The sequence below is a fragment of the Indicator indicator genome, chromosome 20 (assembly GCF_027791375.1).
Source record: "Indicator indicator isolate 239-I01 chromosome 20, UM_Iind_1.1, whole genome shotgun sequence".
Lineage (NCBI taxonomy): Eukaryota > Metazoa > Chordata > Aves > Piciformes > Indicatoridae > Indicator > Indicator indicator.
The window spans coordinates 18,917,937-18,945,254 of record NC_072029.1 but is presented as its reverse complement, the minus strand read 5'-3'; the positions used below and the strand labels follow the sequence as shown (position 1 = coordinate 18,945,254).

General features: G+C 41.7%; 1 protein-coding gene across 2 annotated transcripts in view; it reads left to right on the top strand.

Annotated features, from left to right (window-relative positions):
* Positions 1-27,318, top strand: part of CRHR2 (corticotropin releasing hormone receptor 2) — a 146,978-nt gene that overhangs the window by 36,760 nt on the left and 82,900 nt on the right. The window contains exons 1-2 of one of the 2 annotated variants that reach the window (XM_054390036.1): positions 7,630-7,747; positions 7,890-8,009. In XM_054390036.1, coding sequence (XP_054246011.1) covers positions 7,630-7,747; positions 7,890-8,009 — 238 coding nt within the window. Of the gene's footprint in view, positions 1-7,629; positions 7,748-7,889; positions 8,010-27,318 lie in introns of those variants that run through there. The other variant, XM_054390035.1, reaches the window with a different exon arrangement.

The window sequence follows — 27,318 nt, the reverse complement described above, 5'->3', positions numbered from 1 at the left end:
AAGGAGACTCCACAACCCCCCTGGGCAGCCTGTTCCAGGGCTCTGTCACCCTCACTGTAAAGAAACTTCTCCTCATGTTGAGCTGAAATCTTGTGTTCTAGTTTGAACCCATTGTTCCTTGTCTTATCACTGTGAACCACCCAAAAGAGCTTGGCCCACTCCACTTGGCACCCACCCCTCAGATATTGATAGACATTGATCAGATCCCCTCTCAGTCTTCTCTTCTCCAGACTAAACAGCCCCAGGGCTCTCAATCTCTCTTCACAGGGGAGATGCTCAAGTCCCCAAATCATCCTCGTGGCTCTCTGTTGGATTCTCTCCAGCAGGTCTCTGTCTCTCTTGAACTGGGGAGCCCAAAAGTGATAAGCCTAGTACATATTTTTTTCAGTATTTTATAGGGTCCTTGTAATGTGAGCAAGGCATTTTTACTTTGCCAGATTTCAAGCTGTGTGACCTGAATGATGTTAAAGCAGTTTTCTGTAACTGTGTGCAACAAGTGAGTATGATGACACTGACTGCCTTTTCCAGAAACTGCTGTATGTGGGCATCAGTGTGTGTCTGTGTACAGTGAGCTCCCAACACAATTCAGAGTACACAGTCAGATGGAGGTGTTTCTCTGCCTTCAGTGGAATTCTTCCCCACAAACCATCTCTATGGACAGTACTTAAGATAATTTATCTTGTTAAGGAAAACTAAAGTAGACATCTGTGTCTCTGCTTCAGAACTGTGCTGCACTGTGTGTTTTGTCCTCTTCAGTTTATGCCATGGCATATACCTGCAGCTCCAATATCTGTCTCAGATGTGATGTGCTGTCAGGAGAGAGGCCTCTCTAAACTGCAAATGTATCTAACCATCTCGTGGGCTGAATTACATCCTACTAAGTAGAGTATCTAAGAGTTATGAATTTGAAGAAGGCATTTGTCTTCAAATTAAATCAATCATCATTCTCAGATAGTAGCCGTTTCCCTGGAGACTGTCAGAGAGCCTAGATACCCAAATTTTAGATGTCTGAAATTAGGTCAGATTAATCCCTCTGCTCTTATGGACCTCTCAAATATCCAGCCTGAACCTATGCAAGACCTGAGGTACTCTGTAGTACCCTGGTAATAAAAAGGTTAAAGAGTGGTGAGTCAAGCTAGAGAAGAAATCTGAAGGGAGATAGATGGACTTAATATCTAAGGAGCTATCCAAAATTGTGTAGCTAGCAAGGGTTACTGACTGCAGACACAGGCACAAACTGGTGCTACAGAGATCATGTCCTTGTATCCATTCTGTTCTCCTGGGGCTGCAGTCTCACGTGGTGGCGGTTTGAATGCACTTTACAAATCACAAATCAGGGATCATTATGTTCTTCTATCTTGGTTATCATGGCCCTAATCATGATAATGCATTTTCATGCCTAATCATTCCAGCTTCTGTTTCGTGTGACTGGACCCTACCTCAGTATGCTACAGAATAATGCTCTTGAGAACTACCCTCTCCCTTCTTTGTTGGTATGACAGCTTGTGATTTCTTCCACTTAATTTCCAGGCTTTTTTGATGGTGATTGCTAACCCTCTTGGAGTCCTGATCCTAATTAGCTGGCTAGCCCAGAGATAAAAATCTATTAGGTGGTGTTTGCATTTGTATTGGTTTCCTCTTGTAAATAATTATGTTAAATTTCAGACCTGGACTCCTTGAACATATGTTGCTAGCATCACTGTAGTCCTGTCAGGCAGGACATTTTCATTGTCATCTTTATTTTTATTGTGTTTAATTTAAAATATTTGTTTGCTCACCCATGAAATGATGGGCTCAAACTCATGGGATTACAGTTGCCATATACTCTAGGGAGACAAGACACTGCAGGTCAGTGGGAGAGATCTCAGCAAACCTCTTGTTCTAGGCATCTGGAGTGGGATTCACTTCACTTAAATGCTGACTTTCTTATCACTCCAAGTTGTTATACGTTCCTTTGACAGACAGCAGAGATCTGCTCAGGGTATTGGATGGAGATGAGGGCAAAATCAATCTCATCCTAACACAGGTGATTACAATAGCTGACATTAATTGTATTAACACTGCAAAAGTTTGACTGGTGTGTTAGGAATGAAGCTGCAAGGAATCTTGCTGTGTCTAATATGTTACAAGGAGGAGAGGAGGGCAAGACCCCTGATTCTATACATACCATTGGCAGTGATTCCATTGAATGTAACAGAAAGAAAGTGGAACTAATAAGACACATTGTCATGGTAGTCATTTGTTCAGATATAACTTAACTCCCTAAAAAAAAAATATGCTGTAAATAGAGGACCAGACCATTGCCAGACATAAGTAAATATATAAATTAGGTCTTTTGTGTTCCTTTGTGTGACTGTGAAGCACTGACCATGAATTTGCCCATGCATAAAATTGAATGTATTGTGGAATGAATGTTTCTGTCCTCTCATGTGGTAGATGTTCTGCACATTCATCCAAAACACCTCGTCTGAAAAAAAAATAACACCGACAGTTTGAGTGTGTCAAGGTTGGTTCTTTTGTGTGTTCTTGTCTCCCTGCAATGTCTCATCATTTCTCTCATGTAAAATGATTCATTTCTACAGGTTTTAAAGCTGTAGAGAATGACAAGTATATTAATGTGCTGAAAGAAATATATTAATGTTTAGCTACAAGCCGTTTATTATTAATGCTGTTGAATCTTCTTACACCCACAGTAAATATTTTCTAACATCAATGTAGCTGCAAAGATTCATCACCACAGACCTGTGGTTTTTAATATTGTCTTTGCTCCCTACAGTCATATTTCATTGCTAGCAGTGATGTCTTCACTTTCTAACAAATGAGTCAATCAGCTGAAACAAAGATCTGCATTTACTCATCCTCCACATACAACAGTTTGCAACTCTGCAGGTTCTGCATAATTCACAAGTACATGCAGCAAGGATCAGATTTTGATTAGAAATGTGGCACTCAATTTGAGAAGTGGCTGTCTTTAAATCTGCTCTTGTAGCAGAGTATAATTCATGCTGAGAAGCTGTAGCATAGTGTGGCAGAGAAGATGGCCTTGTATGACATTCTGATGCTGGTTCTAGAGGTCTGTTGCCTGTGAGGATCTTCAAGCTGTCATCAGTCTCTTGCTGCTTGAATTTTCTTGGTCCATATGGTATGAGGCTGTCTTGTTCCCACTCTGAAAACTGCATTGACATTCATTGGTGGCATACCTGCAATGAGAATGAAAGATTAATATTTCACCAGGTCATGGTCATATTGTCCAGGCACTTCAAAGTGCAGTCAGATCAGTTTGCAGTGAGTGTTGAGCAGGAGGGCCTTCAGGATTATTGTTCAGAAGCCACTCTGGTAACTGAGTACCTTCTTTGGAGTATATAGTCTTGCATTCCTTACCTAGCTGAGGAGTCCCACTAACTTTAAAGTCAGATGCTAAAAGGCCATTGCAAGAATTAAAGGTTAGTGAGCTGAGTTCTAGTGTTGTGGTTAAGCAGGACAGTATCATCCTTGTCAGTCCCTGTTAGGGGGGTAAACTAAAAGCTGTCCTCTAGCTACTTTTACTAACTGTGGGTTGGAGCAGAGATTGAGAAACCATTGTGTAACAGTGGTGCAAGGGCTGGCATACAAATATTTCCATTATCAGGGAATGCTGTATCCCATTTATGAGCAGAGCTCGTTCCTTTACTGGAAGAGCTGTAGATCACTTTCCAGTATCTCTTCCAAGCAAGAGGCTTATTGAGCTGTGCACCTGTTTACATGCTCCTGTGTCTGTTCTTGTTCACTTCCATTCCTGTGCATATTCAGATGGCCTTACACAGATGGGTTGTGCACATCTTGCATGTGCACCAAGCAAAGCAATGAATATTACCACATAGGAACAAGCTTGCTTTTGAGTTCACAGAATCACAGCATGGCAGGGCCAGGAGGGGACCTCTGGGCATCATCTTGTCCACCCTCCTTGATACAGCAAGTTCACCTAGATCAGGTTGCACAGCATCATGTTCAGGCAGGTATTGAAAGTCTCAAGGAGACACTACAACCTCTCCGGGCAGCTTGTCCCAGTGCTCCATCACCCTCAAAGGATGCTTTTCCTCATGTTCAGACAGAACTTGCTGTACTCCAGTTCATGCTTGTTGCTCCTTGTCCTGTTGCTGGGCATCACTGAAAAAAATCTGGCCCTACCCTTTTGACTTTTTTCCTTTAGATATTGAAAAGCATTAACATACAAGTTGACCAAGTTTTTCTACCAAGTGCCATCACCAGCCTTCTTGGGTTCCTCAGTAATTGTCAAGGCAGATTTCTGCCTGGCAAGATCTAACAGTTATTTGTATCAAATGGATCCTAAAGGGATACTGCATCAGCAGTGTCAGCAGCTACAGTGTTTCTGCCAATCTTTCATTTAATTGCATTGGCTTATCGTATAAAGAGCAACATTTTCACATCAAATGAGTCCAACTGACATGGTGAGGATTTGACTAGATCCACCCAGAGGGAACCTCTCAGTAAGTAGTTAATTTTACCCAGGGAAAGTTGTAAAAGTCTCTTTTCATCAAGAGGCTAAAGTAGAAGTGGGAAGGGATTGTGAAAGAATGGTGCTGATTTGTGGTCTAAGGGACAATCAATTGTTTTCTTCAGCCAGACTTGCTCCTAGACAATTTGATCATCACCTCTATTTCAATTTTTGGGACGTGTTTTTTTGGCTCTTAAATCGTGGAATGTAATAGAAATTCCATAGTATTATCTGTGTGATGTGCTGCTGCTGGTTCCCTAAATTTAGCTGAACTGAGAAGGTGGAGGGAAGAATCAGTTTAGGCTGAAGAGGTTCCATCCCTTCTCACTTAAATGAAGAGATCATTCTCTTAACCCTGAAAAAATAATTTGCCATTGTTTTGAGTGTGAACCAGTGTAAAGAAATTAAATCCAGCTTGGTGTTTAATATTGGAACTCTTCAAAAAACTCTACAAGTGGTTATGCTGGAAAACATGGGGCAGCATTTAGGAATGTGAAACATTTACCAAATTTAAAAGCAGTTCAATTTTTTTTTTTTGAAACTGTCTTTCTTTTGTAATTTATTAAGTGATACATTCCCCTCAAAATTCAGGAAACTCCAGCGCTCAAAGCCTCTAGCCAAGGTTTTGATTCCGTTGTGGTAAGTGCTGCACACACAGTGTGAAAAAAAATAGACAAGGCAGAAGGTAGGTGAGAAACAGCTTTCTGGTCAGTCTGTGTATTATTATTATTATTGTTGTTGTTGTTGTTTTTGTTGTTATTACCATTATTGTTATTATCATTATCATTACCCTGCAGACAACCAGCAGAAATAAAATAAATAACCTCTTATTAGCATTCTGGACAAGTGCCTTACTCACTGATCAGGGCTGCCTCAGCTGAAATGGCCACTGAGCTCAGGGATGCTATGGGACATGGAGAGGTATTGAGATCTCATAGCCACCACTGGGATCCTCTGCCTGAGGAGCAAAAAGTAATTTTCTGAACTCTACTGCACTGTCAGGAAGCAGAAAATAAATGTGAGGTGTAGAGCTGAAGATACTTTGAGAGGTAGATGTCTGTGAATTGTTTAGAGGGCTAGAGCACACTTTACCCATATCCTGCTTTGTGGAATTAGAGTTGCATGGGACAGAGAGATCTGGTGGTGTAGATGAGTCAGGTTGTTGAGATGCAGAATTCTCAAGGTGGTTTGCAATTTGGGGAACATTCACTTGAGAAGGCTCCAGAGAGAGGGAACCAGAGATGCATTCATTTGCCTCAGAATATCATGCTACCTAGAGAGTTAAGACACTTATTATTTTTGTGAGATTTTGCATATTTAAACCAAAAATGCTTATCCCAAAACCACAATGGCACTTCTCCCCTCTCCTCTCATTGCAATTTGAAAATGTTTTAAAATCTCCAGATTCCCAGATGTCAAAACAGTGTCCTGGCTAGTTCTCTCACCAGTGCATGTTGTTAATTTATTTGGTGCCCTAACCCAGTGGGTTTTATTATTTTTTTTCCTTCCTCTTGTATAACACAATTCTTTTGGTCCTTCAAGAGTAAAGAATAAAGTCCTTCAACCTTAAATATGAGTAAAGGGAAGTCTAGGCTGTGCAGGGTGGTTGACAGATGTTATAGGAGGTTCTATACCACTGCTTTGAACTCAGTGTAAGCTTTGAACACAGACTGTAATTCTTGATCTCTTTCTTTCTTGTCAGAGCGTCTTTATTGTTCTTGCCTTCTCTTTCTGCATTCACCTCTGCTACCAGCATATATGCTTATCTTGCTTTTCTGCCTTACAAGTCAGTTTTCTATTTGCTTCCTAAAATCTGTCTGAATCTGTGATCCTAAATGATCCTCCTTAGTTCTTGACACTTTTTTTTGGTAAAAGTTTTTTCTTCTATCCTGACATAGCAAGTCAGGAAGGCTGGTTATGTCTAGGCTGTTCTGCAGGATGTTCCAGAGTGCAGAACTTCATTTGGTTCCCATAGCACTGAGCTTTGATTTCGCAAAAGATGAGGAACCATCTGGGCATCTACTCCAAACTTTTCTCATCTTTCCCCTTCCCCAGCCCCTTCTCATCCTGTTCCTTAATAATCTCAGTTTGTCAAGCCCTTTGCTTCTCTCTTTGTCCCCACATCACTGTTTCCTTGCTTCCTGGGTCAGTGTGGAAGCTTATCCTTTCTGAAATGCTTGCTTCTTCCTACCACTGGAAAATTAGAGAATGGCTTGTCTTTTCTTTTCTTCCCTGTCCCCTGAGTGATCCATTCTTTGCTCCAAAACTCTCCTCTGCAGTTTGTGCGTTGCTCTGCTCTACTGTCCGTCCCATCCCATCTGCATGAGGGGCTGAAAGATGTCTTGCCACTGTGCCTTGCTTCTCCTGGGCTGGGGTCCAGCTCCTCTCACTCTCCCCACTCTGCTTCTCCTGTGCATCCTTACTCCAGATTCCTTTGTTCTGGTGCCTCCCTTCAATCAGAGCATCTCCTCATACCAGCCTTTATTACTTCTCTCCTTTCTCAAGGCCTGCTCAGGATCCAATACTGCAGCTACCGGTCTTGATCTTTTTGTCCCCTGCCCTGTCTAAACATCTCTGCTCATCCTCAGTTCTGCACAGTAAAGGCAGGAATTGCTTTGCTTCACAGAAAGGCAGAGGAGTTCTATTTGTCTGATGGCTTTTCCTTTTCTCCCTGGCTCCAATTTGCAGCGAGTATTTTTGCAAAAGTGCCCATCCCCTGCCTGTGTGTCTGTGAGTGAGAGAGAGAGAAAGAGAGAGAGAGGAGAGGGAGGGAGATGAAGCAGTACAACAGTCTGGCAATGTGAGGCGGCACTGGAGAGCTGCTAGACCAGGGAAGCTGGTGAAGAGACGCAAGCCCCTTACTCTGGGCTCAGCGAGATCCCATTGGTTCCTCAGCTGCTGGTTTAAAGCAAAGAAGAGCTTGGAGGATTGAACTGCACAGCCAGACGCAGACTCTCAGCCAAGTTGTCAGCACGCTGGGAGGAGGAGAGACTCACACACACGAGATTGCAGGGTGGCCGCAGCTTGATGTTCATTTCTGTCCAGAGAGGAAGAAAGCAGAGGGGACAAAAAATCCCAAACCCGCAGAAAAGGGGGAAGGAGCCTGATCCAGTCCTGCAGTCCTGGGGAGAATAATGGATGTGACCATACCTCAGTTCATCTTAGAAGAATTTGATGTCAACTGCAGCCTCCTGGATCGTTTACAAGAGACTTTTTTAGAGAGTTCCTCTATCCCTTTCCTGGGCTTTGATGGTAGGAAACATTACCTAGAGCAGGGCTCGGAAAAGCTTTAGAAGTGCTAAGATTCCGTTTGCTTTGTGATGCAAAGCGTGTGGCTTTTGTGCTTTCTCAACTGCTTCTTTTTCTCTTTCTGTCTCCTATTTGAACGCCAAAGGTCCGTACTGCAATGCCACCACCGATCAGATCGGGACCTGCTGGCCCAGAACCTCTGCGGGGGAATTAGTAGAGAGACCCTGCCCGGAGTTCTTCAACGGGATCAAATACAACACCACCAGTAAGTACAAACTCCTTACCTTCTCATGCAGATCTGATGTTGAGAAGGCATCTGAGGAGACCCAAAAATATATTTTCCACTTAAAAAAATTAATAATGAAAGGGGGTGAAAAAAGTGTTTCCCTGGGAATCACTATTTCCTCGACATTCCAGCCTGTATATTCAAAATTCCTGCCAGGAATGATGCAGACTTCTTAAAAGCACAGACTTTTGGACATTGATTCCTGTGTAATTAAATGTATTTAGGTAGACTGGGGAAAAAATACTTACTGCAATGTAAGGAGGGTGTATTGTGCTTTGTGTGTTTGCTTCTCTGTAGATATGTATAACTGAATGTATTTGCAGCAGGGCTTCAGCTCTTGGGATAATTAAAGATCCTTTGGCTTGTGAGGTACTTAGCACCTCAGAACTGTATTTTGAAGGGACTGTCCCTTTGGGAGGCTCTATGTGTAAACAAGGACAAACTGGGCTGGAAGTTGTACCTAACAACAGAAGGCTGAGGTCTGGAATCTGTTTGGTAACTTCATCAGTGGTTGGTTTATGAGGCTGGAGTGGCTGCATCATTACTGCAAGGGAAACAGTATGAGGATGTTAAAAGGCAAATAATATTCAAAGCAAGGGAGCATGGGGGGCTCCTTAAAAATCTCTTGGAACTGATGCTTTAGTCTTAGAGGTAAACAATCCTGATGACTCACTAAAAATGTATTATTCAGGCTGTTGGACCCAGGTACTCATTTCCTCTCCCTTATCTGTCAATATTGTTTGAACCTTTCATTAGGAGATTTAACATATTAGTCCCAAATATGTGTAGCCACTCCTTTGTCACTCAGCTTTTCAGAGCACTTTTGACTGGGGAGGTTTCACGCCATGTTTCACTCTGAATTGTTTCTTGGGTGTTAGTCTCATCTTCAGGTAGTATTAATTATGTGGGGCTAGCATTCTCATTAAGTCCCATAAAAGAATGCCTCTGTCATCACAGACCTTAACTTCAACTTGCTGAAAGTGAACTTACTTGTTCCCCAGCTCTGGGTATTAAGGGTCAGGTAACTAGATAGGAGTTCTGTGTGTTTGCTATGTAAAACAAAGCCCTCTTCCAGATTCGTTCTTGTGGACCAGCTTCTGTCATCCTTGATGTGGAAGAGAATAAGGTTACCTCAGAACTGCAAGATCATCCTCAAACCCTGTATTCTCATTGCTCTATTGCAAAGAGCATAAGGAAATAAGTGGGACATGCAGTCCACCAAAAAACAAAATTAGTTATGGATGAGTCTTTATTTATATCATAAGCACACTGGGGAGAATTTAAATGCTTTTCCTGTGCATGGAAGAAAAATATCTTGAATACCTCATTTTATTTTGATAAACTCTATTAATGCTTTCAGTAGTTCATCAATGACTTTATTTAAAGTACTTCCCTGCTCCCCTCCTTCTCAGTGCTTATATTAGAGTGCTCATAGATTTTTGTAAATTCATTGCTCTTAAAACAATGCTGTGCTAGTTATATTAAAGACTGATGGAAATATATTATTGAGACACTGAAGTATTATTTTGTCACTGTCTAGAGAAGTGAATATTTTTCTCCTTTCAACATAAAATGGGAGTAGTCACGGTAAGAAGATGAGTGTCTGCAGGACTGACTGGTGGGGCATACTGGTGCCCAGTTGTAGTAATGTATGCAGCTTGCTATAGAGACACTGAAGACACTGTGAGTGGCTTTCAGTTGATGTTAGGCTCTTCTATCTGTGTAGCTCCTCCAAGCTGTGGCACAGAAAAGGAAGGGAAGGACTATACAGAGATTTGAGTCAACCTGTAAAATCCATAGCTTCTTGGGTGACAGTAGTTGGTGATTAAGGCTTGGGAAAGCAGCAGGACAGCAGGTTAAGATCCAAGTACAGAGGTGCAAATCTGTTGTGATCTGCAAGACGTGGCAATTAGCGCATGCAGAACATGTCCACAGTTTGGGAAGGCCAAATATCATTCCAGACACGGTCTGGCTGTGACTGCTTCTACTTGCATGATTTGACCAAGCTAGTTTGTGGGCTGACTAGAGAACCAATTGTGACAAGACTCAATGTGCTTCGAACTTTGACTGTGCACCTCAGGTGAATAATAAAATAAGTTCAGAAAACTGATAAAACCCTGGGAATGGACCTTACGAATTTCAGAGGTGAATAATCCAGCTGCAGAGTGAGGGTTTCATCAGGAAGTAACTTGGATCCACATAAGATTTCTGCCTAGGATGTGGAGTGTAGTTTTGTCCTGGTGTGCATTTTGGTGAGGCAGAGGGAGAGATGATGGTATGTAACACTGTCCTGAACTGGGTCTGAGAGTGAAATCAGCCAAGTTTAGTAAAAGCATTGTGCAGTGTCTTTCTTCTGCTAAGGGATGATGCACTTGAAGGTCACAACTCAGCTGCTTTTTGTACTGTCATGCAATCTCGTGTTCACCACCTCTTAGGAGCTATGGCGTATCTTTAGTTGGATTTTGTACAGCTGTGAGCATATTTCTCATTCAGAGCTGTGTAGAATCTTTTGATCCATTTTGATGATGCTTGTTTATTTGTTTGTTTGGTTTGTTTTTAGAAAAATGAAGCTCTCAAAGGTGCCAAGTTCCTAACGGTTTGATTAAAGTAATTAATTAGCTGGAGGGAGTGAACCCAGTTAGCATTCCCCATAAATGGAAGCTTTTGTATTGTTGACACTAGAAAATCCAGACTCGAAACTGCCCAAACTGTATAAAAAACACAGACGAGGCTCAGTCAAGCACAGGGTGCTGGTCCCTGGCGAACCAGGCTGCCCAAGTTCAGGCTCTGGATGGGCTATTTCTGTGCCTTATTGTAGTGTCTGCGTGTAGTGTACAGGATTCAAGACAAACTGTGATGAGTAGGTTGCATCACCACATCAAAGGCTTTGGATGGACCTACCTTGGGTTGGTATCCATCTTGCCAACTGTCATGCTTTGCACTGGAACAGACTGCCCAGAGATGTTGTGGAGTCTCCTTCTCTGGAGACTTTCAAGACCCATCTGGATGTGTTCCTGTGCAACCTGTGCTAGATTCTATGGTCCTGCTCTGGCAGGGGGGATGGACTCAATGATCTTCGGAGGTCCTTTCCAACCCCTAACATCCTGTGATCCTGTGATAGTTGCTCTAAACTTGGAATCCCTGAGTGCTTGGGTGAGGGATGCTATCAAACCTTGCAACACACTGGCAAAATTCAGTGGTAGAGTATCTGAGTCAAAGAAATTAAGAAGAGCTGATACATTAAAAAAAAGAAAACCATCGCCTCTTGTTTGCCACTACAGAATAAACTGTTTGTATAAAATATTTCCATTCTAACAGCAGAAAATTCCCGTGGTGATTTTGTGCCTGTCTCTGTGTTTCTGTGTCTCTTGGGAACTGCTGAGTGACTCAGATAAGTTTCAGATGGATTTGTGAAACAAAGTCTGTCAGCCTGTGAGTATTTTTCATCTCTGACACTGCCTTATTTTGGTGTGCATAGTTTAATTTTTTTTACTTTATTTTTCCTCCCTCTTTATTTGGGAAGTAAAGTCATGCTGAGAAATCAGGATCTGGTTAGGCTGGAGTGTGATTTGTAAATAGAGGCAAAGTGTTCTTTGACCAAGGATCTGAAGGTGATGGCTTCCACTTCCAACTTTACAGTTTCATAGTAAAGCTGATGCATTATTCTCAAAGAAAAATTAAAAAGGGGAATAGATGTTGGTGCTGTGGGTGGCTGTGCACTTGTCTCTGCTCAGGATCTATATTTAGCTAAAGATGACAATATCATTGCTGCCCTCTGGATGTGTTTATGCTTTGACAGTGTGTAGCTTTTATTCTTGTTTTAGGAAACAGATTAATTTGCTTATTAGGATATCCTGAAGCATGATTAATTCAGCAAATTGGCAGTAATGAGACTCCCTTTTCGCTGCCTGCAAAAATGGTCTTACATGTAAGTACTTACAGTGTGTTACAGGGTAAAGTATGTCTAATTTAGCTCTTTCCTTACCCTACAAATTGTCCTGTGCAATGAGGAAACCCAGGATTAGATGTTCATCTGGTGCATAAGAAATGCTGACTCTCATGTCCTAGCTGCCTGGTTTGACTTTGTCTACAACAGGCAGTGCAGCAGACGGGTTTTTTGTGGTAAGACCTTTCCCTCAGGGCTGCTCAGCTTCGTTTGTGCAGGTTTCAGCCAGGAGGTGAAAGCATTTCAAGGCCTCCATCGTACAGATTAAGCTATTGCCATGTAGATATCAACAGCTAATTTACCTATCTAAGCTTCAATACAAGTTAATGAAGCTCTATTTCCAATAGAGGAGGAAGCCTAGACGGTTACTCAGCTCAACTTAAATGCTCAGATCAGTTCATTAGCCCACAAAACAGTTGCTACTACCACTTGGTTTGTCGAGGAGTATCTTGCTTTGTGTCTAATTCCTCTTTTAGAGGATCTAGGCTGAGTGTAGATTCTTGTTTTATCTTTCAGGCCACATAGAAGTTGCAGATACTCTAAGATGATATGATGCCTCTGTTTAAACAGCTAAATTCATCCCTGGGTGTCTGTTGAGTTGAATGGAACCCACACCTGGGGATTGACAGTAGGAGGTCAGACTGCTTTTTTGATCCACATGAACAAAAGGTCTCTGTAGCTCTAACCCTCTCTGCAAATCATCTTCCCTTTCTCTCAATGCAGGAAAGTTCTTTGAAAGAGATAGCCACTCAGATGAGTGTTTTGGGTATTGCAAACAGCATCCTTATCTTCTCCAAGGACTCTGCTACTGAAAACAGGCATATAAGCACTGCTAACCTTGCACTGATAGGGATTTGGTTCTTCCTTGCCTACTCCTTGTTCTGAAGGTGTGTGCACCACCTTCTCCTTGGTGGCCCTCTAACCAGCTGCCTTGTTGACAATGACTTGGAGAGGGTTGGCAACTTAGCAACTAGGCTGTCCTTCACGTGTATGGACATGGGAGAAGGAGCCATTGGCACAAGTATCACAGTTGTACCTGTTACACCACACTGGAAGTAAAATGGCAGCAGTTCTTTGTTGACTCATCGTGCACAGAGGCAAATAATCTTTATGTGTGCTGAGGAAAGGGTGAAGAAGCGAATTAATAGATCTTCTGCTTTGCATCCCTCCTCTTGAAGGGGGGGGAGAAGTTAAAGAGGTGATTTAGTTTTCAAAAGAGCAAAAGAGTTAATTTTCACAGATTAAAGAGCCACTCATATCAAGATCTAACCTCTGCTGCTTTTCTGATTAATTATTGTTCAAAGCTGTTCTGGAGTGGCAGCTTCAGCTTGCATATAAAATCTGAACCTTTCTTGGACATCATTGTTCACAGAATCCTGTTCATACTCTATGGGTGAGACCTGTCCTGATAATTACAGAAATGTGCACTTTTCCAAGTGGCTAGCCTGGAGGCTCAATTAACATTTTCACTTGTCTTTTCTCTTGTGTGTTGTAGTGTCTTGAGCACTTCCGTAGATCACATTCACATGACTTTGCCCCCAGAGGTTATTCTGGCTTGATTTGGGGATTTTTTTAAAGCTAAACCCCTTTGTAAAAGACAGAGACCCTTTAGGCTCCGGTGGCTTTTCATCTTTCTTGGAGACAGAGAAACAAAATGCTCATCAACACACCCTCATCAGTGTGAGTGGAGGTACACCTGGATGCAGTGAGGAGATGCAGCTGAGATGTGGGCTGGACAAAAGGACCAAGGTGAAAGGAAGCCTCCCAGCCTGAGGGTCAGCAGATACTAAGCAGTTCTGGTGCACTGTCATCTGGGTTGAAGGGCTCTTTGTATATTTAAAACACATTTCTGAAAGAAGAGTTTCAAAGACCAAATGTACAACTTTCTCCTTTTGCTAGGCAACGCTCTAGGTTTCCAGGTTCAGAAAAATACTACAAATCCCTAAAACTACTCCCACCTCGTCCTGCTTCTGTAACTTTGTAAGATATCCAGAAATACAGAAGGAGATTAGGGGTGAGAAGAAGCCAATTTTAATTGTGGACTTACTAAAAAAAAGCTGTAAAAAAAAAAAGTCTGCAGTCTTCCAGTAGTCCTGTTTAAGCCATCTTGAGGTGACCAACACAATATTTGTCAGCTAGGGAGTCAAGAGTACATGAAAGTTCAAGCAAGCAGACAGATGAGAAACCAAACAAACATGACAGAGGAAAAAGCAGGTTGGAGTTGGAGTTCTGAGGCAGGGAATAAAACATATTTTTTAAGCTTGTGAAGCTTCTCTCTGAGGAGATCAAATCTGCAGTTGATTAGGTCAGCTTGGCTCCGATAGCACTGTACCCAGATTAAGATTTCAACCTCCTTTGTTTGTTTCCTCCTGCTGGTTTAGGCTGAATTCTTCCACAGGTACAGCAGTGGGAGGTTCTTGATTTCAGCTCATGTACAGATGGGAGAGGCTTTACTTTTTTCCCCTAAATTATTTTTTATCTTTCTTTTAATTGTGAGCATAATTTAAGGTATGAGATCACTCTGATTTTGCAGTTGAGAAGAAGAATGTTGAAAACAATATTGGAAAGGAGGAATGCCACAACCCATCTTTCTTTCTTCCACTGCTATCATCCTGTGAAATGGGACTTCACTGAGTTAATTGCATGTAGTAAAATACAAGGATTGTTGATGTTACTTCATTTGTGTTCAGAGACGTTTTCTCCAGCTAATTAAGCACTGATTACTAATTATGTTCTTCACTGGTAAGTTATGGGGTGGCTTTGCTGCAATCCTATTGTCTGATTTGGATTCTCTTAAGTTTAGACTTGGCTTTTGAGGCAGACTTCACATATTTCCCAGAGTCAGGAACTGCTGCTTCTGTTCTGCACCATCTGATCATCTGCTGAAGTCATTCAGATCTGGCAGCACTAGCAGGAGGCCCAGTCCCTTGCTTTGCCCTTCAGGGTGGCAACCCTGAATTGTGGCAGAGGGATCACCACCCAGGATTGTTAGGGAGAGAGGCTTGTCACAGCAAGAGGGCAATGACAAATGTCAGCCTGAGAAGTATCTGAACCTTGTGGCTTTCAGGAGGGTCAGCAAACAGGGTTGCCCACATTTTGGGAGGCTTCCATGACCCTCTCTTTAAGGAAGCTGCCCCATCTACTCCTCTGTCACTTGCATGAGATAATGAGCTGTTGTCTAAGCTGACAGCAACTACCAGCTGGCAAACAGATGGAGTGAGGTTCAGTTTCTTCCCACCAGTTAGGAATTAGACGATACTTGCAAAATCCTGTGCTTCTGGGGCCAAGGGAGGAGTAGAAGAAGGAATGGTGCAGGAACATTATGGGGAAGGGACAAAATTAAACACATCATGAAGGGAGAAGAAGCAGGAAATCCTCACTATATCAAAATGAAAGGGGAAAAATCCCAGCTACATCCAGTGTGGGGACTCTCCTGTGGATGTGGGATTTCTCATTTTATTCTGCTTTATAACCCATTGTCTGCCCAACCAAGCTGTGGGAGGATGAGTTCTGGAAGCGTGGTGAGGAAGGTGGAATCAGGATGTTGTCTCCAGTCGCTGTACACCTGAGACTGCGACTCCCTGCGTTTCAGCTGCTGTGTTTGTTGCCACAGAACCTCAGGGACAGTCTGTGTCCCTGAATGGTCACCCGTAATTCCTCTGCTCAGCCACAGGGTGTCACTTAAAGTGTAGGTAAACTAAATGTCCAGCGGCAGCTGCTCTGAATCACTTGGGGGTGGAGATGATGGATGGGGTGGCAGAAAACTGGTGTGAGCAGCAGTCTTGAACTTTGTCCTGCTCTTGTTACCGACAGTGCTGCCTCTGCAGCTTCCTTCTCTTGCTGGAGGGTAAAAGAGATTCACTGAAGTGGGGACAATGACTTGGGGGTGGAGGAGGTGGAAGATGTTCTGGAAGAAACCCTACTGTCTGACACTGCCGTTGTGGAGCACTTGCTTGAGAGACAGTCAATGGCTGAAGTTAGGTGGTTGGTGGTGGTTTCACCAGGGCTGCTCTGAAAGGCTGGGTGATGGGAAGTGCTACCCTTTGACCCAAGCAGGTGTGTGTTATGTTAGAAGAAGAAATGGAAGCTATGGGAAGCACAATATAGGCAGTCAGGGCTGAAGCAACTCTTAAGCAGTCAACAAGAACCTGCATGTGGGTGGTGCAGGGGTTCCTCCCTGCCGTACATACCACCTTCATTGCTGTCCTGCTTCTTTTGCATTAACCTGAACACTCCTGAGTGCTGTTCCCTGGCAGGGTACTTGACAGAGGCTCTATGTGCCCTCATGTAACAAGAACAACAAAGAGGTATGTTAACTGTGGGACAATGTGTTCCTCAGCTGTGGCTGTTGTACTTGCACGTTGCTCATGGGAAGAGTCTTTTGCAGATCACTAAGTCCACTGATTTGATGTGGATTCTTTGTATTTTCCTCTATGTTCTTCAGTGACATGGAAGTATCTTTGCCGATCATGTAATGATAAATCTTTGTGACTTCTGTGGCTTGGAAGAACAGTACTTTAATCTGTGTTCTGCTCTGAGTAAAGTTCTCAGACTCTAAAAGTCTGCTGTCCTATGAAAGGGAAACTCTTACTCAGTTTTGGACCCTAACATTACTTATGACTTGACATCCAGATTAGAATAGCCATTCTTAGCTTGAGAAGGCAGTGAGAAATATGATTTCCCATGGAAATTGGAAGGGAATGCATTTTTTAATAGATATTTTCCTTTCTCAGTGCAGTTTCATGCCCCTCAGATGTTATTCATGGAGTTTGTAACTAGTAGCTCTTGGGACAAATTGATAAAATCAATAAAACTTGGATTGCTTTATACTGTGCTGGGAGTAACAGAGGGCTAGATGCTGCTCCATATGAGACTTGAGAAGTGAGAAGAAATACAGTGAAGCAAATTTTAGGAACAGAAACTCTCAGTGAGAAAGGAAGAAAGAAAGGAAGAAAAAAGGAAGAAAGGAAGAAAGAAAGGAAGAAAGAAAGAAAGAGAGAAAGAAAGAGAAAGAAAGAAAAAGAAAGAAAAAGAAAGAAAGAAAAAGAAAGGAAGAAAGAAAAAGAAAGAAAGAAAGGAAGAAAGAAAGAAAGAGAGAAAGAAAGAGAAAGAAAGAAAAAGAAAGAAAAAGAAAGAAAGAAAGAAAAAGAAAGTAAGAAAGAAAAAGAAAGAAAGAAAGGAAGAAAGAAAGAGAGAGAGAAAGAAAGAGAAAGAAAGAAAAAGAAAGAAAAAGAAAGAAAGAAGAAAAAGAAAGGAAGAAAGAAAGAAAAAGAAAGAAAGAAAAAAAATAAAGAAAGAAAAAGAAAGAAAAAGAAAGAAAGAAAAAGAAAGAAATAAAAAGAAAGAAAGAAAGAAAAAGAAAGAAAAAGAAAAAAAAAAGAAAGAAAGAAAAAGAAAGAGAAAGAAAGAAAGAAAGAAAAAGAAAGGAAGAAAGAAAAAGAAAGAAAGAAAGGAAGAAAGAAAGAAAGAGAGAAAGAAAGAGAAAGAAAGAAAAAGAAAGAAAAAGAAAGAAAGAAAGAAAAAGAAAGGAAGAAAGAAAGAAAAAGAAAGAAAGAAAAAAAAGAAAGAAAGAAAAAGAAAGAAAGAAAGAAAAAGAAAGGAAGAAAGAAAGAAAAAGAAAGAAAGAAAAAAAAGAAAGAAAGAAAAAGAAAGAAAAAGAAAGAAAGAAAAAGAAAGAAATAAAAAGAAAGAAAGAAAGAAAAAGAAAGAAAAAGAAAAAAAAAAGAAAGAAAGAAAAAGAAAGAGAAAGAAAGAAAAAGAAAGAAGGAAAGTCCACTGTAGAATGAATTCTTTTCAATCTTCCTTACCACCACACTGTACTGAAGAAAGCCAGGATCCTAGAGATCTACTTGTAGTTCATTTTAGCCATCTAATCTCATCTTCTGAATTTCCCACTTCATGTAAACCTCATGTATAAACTCACTTGCCCTGATACTGCGTCAGTATCTCCCTCTCATTAGGCCTCTCTAAAAATGAACATTTTCACCTGTCAGCTGCCAGCACTGTGCCAAAGATGACTGTCACTAAGGAAGCCTTCTTTACAGCACTAAAATAAGGCTCTCAGATTGTTTTGTTTGAGAAGTGAGGGAACAAAGTTCTGTTTGGATTTGTTTCCTGCTTCAGAGCCTAAGTCTCAAAAATGACAGGGATGAATCCAAGTCCACCTATGATGGTGCATTGCATTGCCCAGTCCCAGGGAGAGAGGCTGTAGTACTATGAATACTGAGTTATGCTGCTGAGCTTACTCTTTCTTGAGAGAGGGCTAAAAGATCACCACAAAGGTTTTGTGATGTTGTAAGTCATCCTTATCCATCTACAAACCCATTCTCAGCCTGGCCTTGTCTTTTTCATCCAAATATATCCTTAGCTCCCTCATCTTTCCTACATTTGCTGCACGTTACTCCTGTGAAATAAATTCCAGCAACCATTATAATAGCAGTTTTAGCCCCAAACAAGCACTCTGCTTTATTCCTTTGGTGAATGCCAAGGGGAATAGAAGGGTCTCTGAGCTGAACTGGAGAGGTGAGTGTGTGAGAATAGCAAGGTGTCATAGCAGTCTGTCTCAAGTCATGGTGTATTGGGAGTATGCAAAGTGCTCTCATTTCACTAGAAATGTGATGAATAGTAGTTGGATTTTTCAGAAAATGAGTACAAAGTGTTTCCTAGAGATTCCTGCTTTTCTGTTAGATCTCATTGCAGATCCATGGCGGAGTTACTGTGTTTACATAGAATCATAGACTCATAGAATCAGTCAGGGCTGGAAGGGACCACAAGGATCATCCAGTTCCAACCCCCCTGCCATGGGCAGGGACACCTCACACTAGATCAGGCTGGCCAGAGCCTCATCCAGCCTGGCCTTAAACACCTCCAGGGATGGGGCCTCAACCACCTTCCTGGACAACCCATTCCAGGCTCTCATCACTCTCATGGGGAAGAACTTCTTCCTCACCTGCAGTCTGAATCTCCCCACTTCCAGCTTTATTCCATTCCCCCTAGTCCCATCACTACCTGATGGGTAGTCTCCCCAGCTTTCTTGTAGCCCCCTTCAGATACTGGAAGGCACAAGAAGTTGAACAGCCCCAACTCTTTCAGTCTCTCCTCATAGGAGAGCAGCTCCAGCCTTCTGATCATCCTTATGGCCCTTCTCTGGGCACCTTCCAGCACATCCATATCCCTCTTGTAATATGGGCTCCAGAACTGGACTCAGTACTCCAGGTGGGGTCTCACCAGAGTGGAGTAGAGGGGGAGAATCACATCAGCAGATGAACAGAGGTGGAATACCTTGACCATGCTTGTTCTGATTACAGGGCCTCAGGAGAATTCTTGTCGGTTTTTCATGACTTCTTTGACTGATCAGATAAGTGCCTGCCTCCTGCCTGCCTTCAGTCCATTACCTCTTCCAGGCTCACTCTCAAAACTCCAGCCCCATTTTCCCATTCCCTACATTAACTTTGCTAAGCACAGAAAGTACCATAAATGAGGTAGACACATGAATGGGTCACTCATGCTCTGGGATCTTATGGAAATCATGGAATCATGGAATGGTGCAGGCTGGAAGGGACCTCCAATGGTCATCTAGTCTGACCTCCCTGCAGTCAGCAGAGACATTCTCAATTAGACCAGGTTGTACTGTGTGTACTGTGTGTGCTTCTGGTAAACCTGAGCTAAAGTTCACCTTCTGAAATCTCAGGGTAAGAAATTGATTTCATTCTGCTAAGTCAGATGTGTGTCCAAGTCTTTGGGATCATGGGTGGCTTTGAAGACTTTATTCTGATTTTACCAGTATCTTCTAGTGATTTTCAACACTGAACTCAGGAAGTCCTGGCTTTGCTTGGGTAAAATAAACATGGAGTGGCAACAGGGCATACTGCAAGCTGGACCAGATGAACTCTACTGCCCCTTCTAACCATCATTGCTGTGGTTTTGTGATATCCTTACAGATTTCAAATGGATCCTTCAGTGTCCTTAATCACCATTCTTTCCTTCTTCATGGCCAGCTGTGACATGACACTTCGTGGTGGTGGGGTTTAGTTTCTAGGACACTGGAGCTATAAGGAGAATATAAAGAATTTGTATTATATGATGTGTAACAGAGTGAGAGTCATCTCTGTGTTTTGTTTTGATTCCATGTATCTGTTGATGTGTCATGTGTAATTTTTCTGCACCATGTTACTTGGTTTAGTTCATTCATTGCTTGCTTTTAGGGAAATCAAATGAAGCTCACAGGACACTGACCTTTGTCTAGTTGCCATGTTACCTTAATAAAAAACTGCTGGAAAAGGCAGGGCTAATTGCTTTGATTGAATCCTGAAATATTGATGATTCATTCAGAAAAGCTGTCTGCTCAAGGTAGGATGGGATCAAAATAGCTTCCTCGAGATGAAATTAAGCAGTTTAAGTACTGGAAGTTTCCAATATCTGGGTCCTGAGTGTTGCATTCTGCTTGCTGGCAACTTGAACTCCAACTTTGGTATCCACATCCTGTTCTGCCTCAGGGTAAGTGAAATAAAGTTTCTGTTCAGCTCTCAGAAGAGAGCACCAATGACTTGGTTCAGATGTTCCGCTGACATGCCTGGAGCTTGCATCCAAGTGATGAGCTAAATGTCTAAATCAGAAGTTCTGCTACACCTGAAAGCTGATACTTTCTGAGACCATCTGGGAAATATGTAGAACTTCTAAGAATTAAAATATTTTTCATCTCACTAAGACTGACTAGCTTCCAGTGCTAATTGATTTCTCTTCTGCAATTACAAAAGGTTGCAGGAATAATGGAAGTCTGAGGAAAAAAGGATAGAGGAAGAGCAGAGCATCAATCAATCAAGCAGACTAGGAATGGAAAGGAAGGTTACTGGTCAAGGTGAAAGTGGGCAGAGAGATAGAGACCTTGTGCCTGAAGAAGAATATGAGTTATGAGTCACTGCGGGAATGGGCGAAGGGAGAGTTCCTGCAAAAGACTTTAGTGAATGGGTGAATTGTTTTAAACTGTAAAAACGCCACTGTGCAAGAGTAAGAGCTGGCAGTGTAGCATGGCAGGTTGTGCAGAGGTGAGAAGCAGCAACCAGCCCCTAGAGAATTAAGGACAAAGTCTGACTGATCAAGCAGAAAATCCAGAATCACAACTATATACTTGAGTGAGTAAGTAACTGAAGGAGAAACAAAGCTATTACCAGGAAAAGGGGGGGAGGGGGGGAAGAGTAAAGAAATCTAGGCAGGGGGAGGATTTATTGTTTTTTACTGTGCATCATGGGGCTTTGATGCATGAGTGGGTCTGATGTAGCTCAGCACAGATGCTGAGGATACTACTGTCTGTACCTTTCATCCCATGCCCCACCTCACAGATAGTAATTTGTTTATGAGCCAGCTTCTGGTTTGCTGCAGCTCACAGCAGGTATTTGCTATAAATCATGGCCTTTTGAGTGCTTGCAGTTTAATGGTCAGCTCAGCTTTGTGCTCTGGGACAAGACAGACAGCTAGAGCCAGCCAGTTTTGCAGTTGCAATCCTTATTGGAGAGTGGATGTCATTAACTTTCCCCTCTGTTCAACCTTCACAGCTATTTCCATTGCAGTGATGACTGAGATGAGCTAATTGCACAGATTATGCAATTTGCTGTACATAATACATATAATTTAGTAATGAAGGAGTAGTGCTATGTACTAACAGTTCACATGAACCTGCCTTTGAGTACAAGGGTCTGAAGGAAGCTTTGCAAAATAAACTTTGCCTGGAAGAGTTAAGTAAGAGTCAGCTCGCTGATGGGAAGGAAGATCTTGAGACATCTCTATGTTCCTTAGGAAGTGCTAATATGTCCTCAAAAAAGGTTTTTTGATAAGTAGATTTGAGCTCCACTGTTAGCAATGTCCTGAGTGGTTCGATGGATCTCCTCAATCATGCTTTGCATCTTTAGAACAATTTATTTCATTTTTCTGCAAGATCAGGTAAGAGACTTTTTTCATTGTTGTTGTTGTGATATTGTGATTTGTTGTCATGGCATGGTGTTTGTGGCAGTGTTTTCTTGTTTCCTTCTTCCTGGATGAACCAGATCATGGATGGTTATTGACAATAAATTTACCTTCATTTTGCTTACATTGTGATGCCTGGGGACCAGTGCTGGCTTTTGGTGGGCTCTGAACAAACTCTGGAAATATGTGCTGCCCTAGGAAAATACTAAGAGGCTCTGGAAGGCCAGAAAATGAGAGAGGAAAAGGAGGAGGCAAATGAGTTTACATGACAAGGTTTTGATAGCAAGGGGGTTGCAGGAGTGACTTCTTTGAGAGGAGGCCATGGGCTGCCCCCATTTTGGGCAGAGTCAATTTCAACTCTTTTTAAATTAACCTCTTCATCTTAACCCATGAGATTTTCATCTTATTTTGTCCCCTCATCCTGATGAGGAGAGGCAAAAAGCAGAGGTCTGGTGGGCACCTGGCAGCTAGCCAAGGTCTACCCACCACAGGAGAATAGGAAATGGATAATGTAAAATCCATTCTGACAGGTTTTTCAAAGTTCTTAAGGCTTGGCAATATGGTTATGAAACTGAATGCTACAGAGCACAGGCTGTTGTCCTAGAGAAAGGCTTCCAGAAACAGCAACTGGGAATTTTAATGGAATTTGCAGACTGAATTTCTGAAATTTGCAGAATTTCTATGCAGTCTGTTAAAGCTGACTTAATTTTGGGAAGGAGCTCAGTTATTCCTCCACAGAAAGGCATAGGTCTGCCCTGCAGCCAGAGGCTGGGGAGAGGCCTCCAACACAAGCCCAACGAGGAGAGGCTGAGGGAGCTGGGATTGTTTAGCCTGGAGAAGAAGAGGCTCAGGGGAGACCTCATTGCTCTCCACAACTACCTGAAGCGAGGTTGTAGCCAGGAAGGGTTTGGTCTCTTCTCCCAGGCAACCAGCACCAGAACAAGAGGACACAGTCTCAAGCTGCGCCAGGGGAAGTTTAGGCTTGAAGTGAGGAGAAAGTTCTTCACAGAGAGAGTTGTTAGCTGTTGGAATGTGCTGCCCAGGGAGGTGGTGGAGTCACCATCCCTGGAGATGTTCAAGAGGGGATTGGACGTGGCACTTGGTGCCATGGTTTAGTAGTCATGAGGTCTTGGATGACAGGTTGGACTTCGATGATCCTTGAGGTCTTTTCCAACCTTATTGATTCTGTGATTCTGTGTGATTTAAGTTGCTGACTGGTACAGGTGCACCTAATGTAGCTTAATTTAGTACTAACATCACAACTGTAACAGTATGACCATCAGTTTCTGATGCTCTAGCCCAAGTAGGACTAAAAGGCAGAGGTGTCAATGCTTAGGTCTTGCTGCCCAGCCCAGCTTGGTTATGTTCCTGTCATCCCTAAGAGACAGCACAAGAGAAAACAGGCTCAAATTGCACCAAGTGAGGTTTAGACTGGGTAACTCTCTGAAGCTATAAATGTTTCTTCCTATCCTATTCTGGATGTACAATCATGTATCAACTAATTATAGTGATTAACTGAATTTCACAGATGGTGGTGACCAGAAAAAAACTGTTACCTGATGTGTATTACATCTCCTTCAGGTTTCAAAAGTAATGAGAACAAATTTGAGTTATCCTTGTACTCTCATTAGAAATACTAACCACCTCCTATTGACTGATCCAAAGATAAAGTCTTGTGCACAGGAAAAGTTTCTTCACCAAGGGGTAGCCAAGCATTGGAACAGGCTGCCCACAGAAGTGGTGGAGTCACCATCCCTGGAGGTGTTTAGAAGGCTTGTACATGTGGTGCTGAAGAACATGGTTTAGTGGTGATGATCTTGAAAGTGTCTTCCAGCTAAAACAATTCTATGATTCTATCACTTCTGAGCATACTCTATACAGTCATGGTTCTCATGTAGCTGTTTCAGTAGTGATCTCTGACTCTATTTTAAGCTAAGTGTAAATCTTTTAAATTCAACACATGGTCTATAGCTAAATACAATACCTGGTTTTCAATCTCAGGAAACAATTGGGATTCAGTGTGCTGACTCAAAGACATTTTTGCCTCGTAACAGCTTAATGCAGTCATATGAAGAAGTTCTCTCTGCCTCCTTTCCCAAAATAGAGACACCAGCTTAAACTGACTTCTTGTTTTTATCTGGAATTCTAGGTTGATTGTTTTACTTCAGAGGATTTTAAAAATGACCTTTTGTTGACACAAACTCACCAATTCCTAGTCATTGATTCCCTGCAAACGTTTGTAGACTTTCCTGCAGTTTTCTGTTGTCATGTCCAGTTTAACATTGTCCTTAAAATTCCACATGGCTGTGAAAGCTGAAGTCTGTTTCTACTTTCTCTAATTTACCTCCAGAGATGAGGCTCTCAGTTTTGACTCAGTCTGGTGCCATCAGCTGATTGTCAAACTGCACCATGACTCCTCTGGGCTTTCCTTCACTAACTGCTCTCCATTCAGCAGATGTTGAGGAACTGCCATTCCCACAGTTTCAGCATCATTTGAGAGTCCATTTCCCTCACACTTATCACAAGGGAAGGTGTCTTTTTTACACTTCTGTTTCACAGGATATTGGAAAGAGCAGGGAGTGAAGCTCTTGCTGTTCCAGATTTCTTTTCCCTTTAATGAAGTAGGACTCTGCTAAAGGCACTCTGAATGTCACTAAAGGAACTAGCACTGACAGAACTGTGTGAACTGCTTACTTGTGTTGATCAAATGGTTCCTCTGCTCACAAAATGAAGAAGTTTTGAAAGCTTTAGCAGTTGAGGATGTGTTAGTGCTGCTGTAAGGCTCACAACATTCTTCTAGCTTAGTGTTTTAGTTCTGAGGTCTGTTCCTTTGAGCAAGAGCACAGCATCTCTGGGAAAAAAAAAAGTGGAAAGTGGTAAAAGAGAAGGTAGAAGGATTTAAAGGAGGATTTGTAAATGGACTGTGATCACATGTAATTAAATAGCATTCTCTGCAGTCTACAGCATCCTGTGAATAGTTTGCATAACTGATTTTCAATACTAAGGTATCAGAGTCACTTGAAGTAATTGGTGTATGTGCACTGCATTGTACATCTATTTAAACAGAGGTAATGAGCTCTATTCTTCTCTTAGACTGAACTAAATCCTGGGTAATTCTCTGAAGTTATAAATGTTTCTTCCTATCCTATCCTGGATGTACAATCATGTATCAACTAACTATAGTGATTAACTGAATTTCACAGATGATGACCAGAAAAAAACTGTTACCTGATGTGTATTGCATCTCCTTCAGGTTTCAAAAATAATGAGAACAAATTTGAGTTAACCTTTCACTGTCATTAGAAAGACTCCTAACCACCTCCTATTGACTGATCCAAAGATAAAGTCTTGTGCACAGGAAGGGAAAAGACATTTTATCCTAAGCACTTCATGTGTAATTACCAAAATGTTCTTCTATATATAAGGATTTAGATTCTATTTTAAGAGAAGAGTTAAGGAGGCAGTGGATGGAATGATCTCATTTTTACATGACATAATTAAGATCAGATATCTGAGAAGAAGGAAAAAAACAAAAATTTGTAATTATTTCATTAAAAAAAAAATCTCTAATGGGAACTCTGTAAGTGGCAGTAGTTTTCCTTTTCTCACCAATGTTTCATTTGGGAAGTGTTGCACAGCAAATCTCTCTCTAAGTTAGAGCAGGTGAAATGAAGGTTCAGCTGTGAACTTCCTCATCTGTGGTTTTGTGTTATGGGTGAATTGAGCCTGGCTTTTATATGAATGTCAGGACCACGTACCTTAAGGCCATCCTTCCCTTGGTGTGTTTGCTGTGATTGTTGCTTCCTCTGGAATGCAGTTTTGTTCAGTGCTCTGTGGGTTCGGTGGAGGCTAATGGCAACTCTGTCCTGAAACAACTGTGTTCCTTCTTAGCTGTGATCTCCGACTGGGGTTTTCCTTATGCTGTTTGCAGTCTTCTCAGTGTCTGGCTTGGATCCTGCACCCCACTTCCAGTGTGGTCTTCTTACACTGTATCCTCATAACCTCAGCTAACAGCAATTTAGGAAAAAGTGCTGTTTTCAATTTTGTGTGAGGACATCTCAACAGCACCATGAGGGCCAGGCTCTCTGAGCCTTTTCTCCTGTACAAAATCTCCAGATGCCACCTGAGAAGAAAGTATCTAATTCAAAGGATCCAAAATGTTCTTTTGTGTGTATGAATCCATCACTAGCCCTGCTAAAACCACATGAGGATAAAAATCCAAATTCAAGCAATTTTTATCACTCCTCCGTAGCTATGTCTTGCTGCATGGTCTGTATGCACCCCAGACAATTCTGTTTAGGTATTATTACTCTAAAATTCTTCTCAGCCCACTGCTAGAAAACCGTAGCATTGTATTTGCTGAATCTTAAGATCCAAAATCTTGTTAGAACCATATGCACAAGGTGGAGTTCACCTCGCTGAGTTTTAGCCATCTCTGAATGGTGCCTAATCTCAGCCTGTCTTCACAATTCCATTTTTGGCCAGTGGAGAAAGATGCATAAACCAAATCACCCTCTGAACATCCAAGTCTTTAGCAGTGACCCAAGGAGCTTCCACATCTCTACTGCTTCTATGCCTAAAAGCAAGTACATGAGGAAAACCTGTTTTACCTTGGCTTGAAGAGGGGCAGGCTGCTTGAATGGGCTTTGAGAGACATCTTTGCAATGCAAGCAAAATAAAGACCTCATAGAATTTTTTAAGCATAATATGGGACAGATAATTAGCCTAGCCAGGCAGGCTGAGATACTGGGGCAGCTAATTATAACTTAACACTGTGGATCTTTGTATCACATTTTGTTGCTTCTTTAAAAAACATTATTCCTTTTCTTTATTCCTATCCTATCTTGTCTAGAGGTAAGATCTGATCCACATATATGTAATTATATACCTTAAGAGGTGGCAAATGCATTACTGAAGCAAAAACTGCAGGTCTTCCAGAAGGTCTTTGCCATTTTGCATTACTCTGTAAAAGGGAGATGATAGAGCCTTTACAGATAGGCTGGGTCTGCCTATTGCAATATCTTAAAATCAAATGCATAGAGTAAAAATTGAAGCAGTATTAGAGCTTAATAGAACAGCACTTACTTAGTCTCTTAAGGCACTGGGCCAAAAAGAACATTTCCAGTGGAAATTGCTTATTTTTCTTATAGAAGAAGCTTCAGGATTTGGATGCAGAGGTTTATTGTTGCACTGCAGATATTTTTGTGTTCACATTAAATTAAAAGTAGGTCCAAATTGTCAAGCTAACATAATTTTCAACAATATTATGCAGCTTTTCAGTCATAGCATGCACATGAAGATTGTATTGCCATAAAATGTAATACACTGTTCTGGGAAAGCAATCAATGTTTCACTTTTAATTTGAATTTAAAAAACAAACAA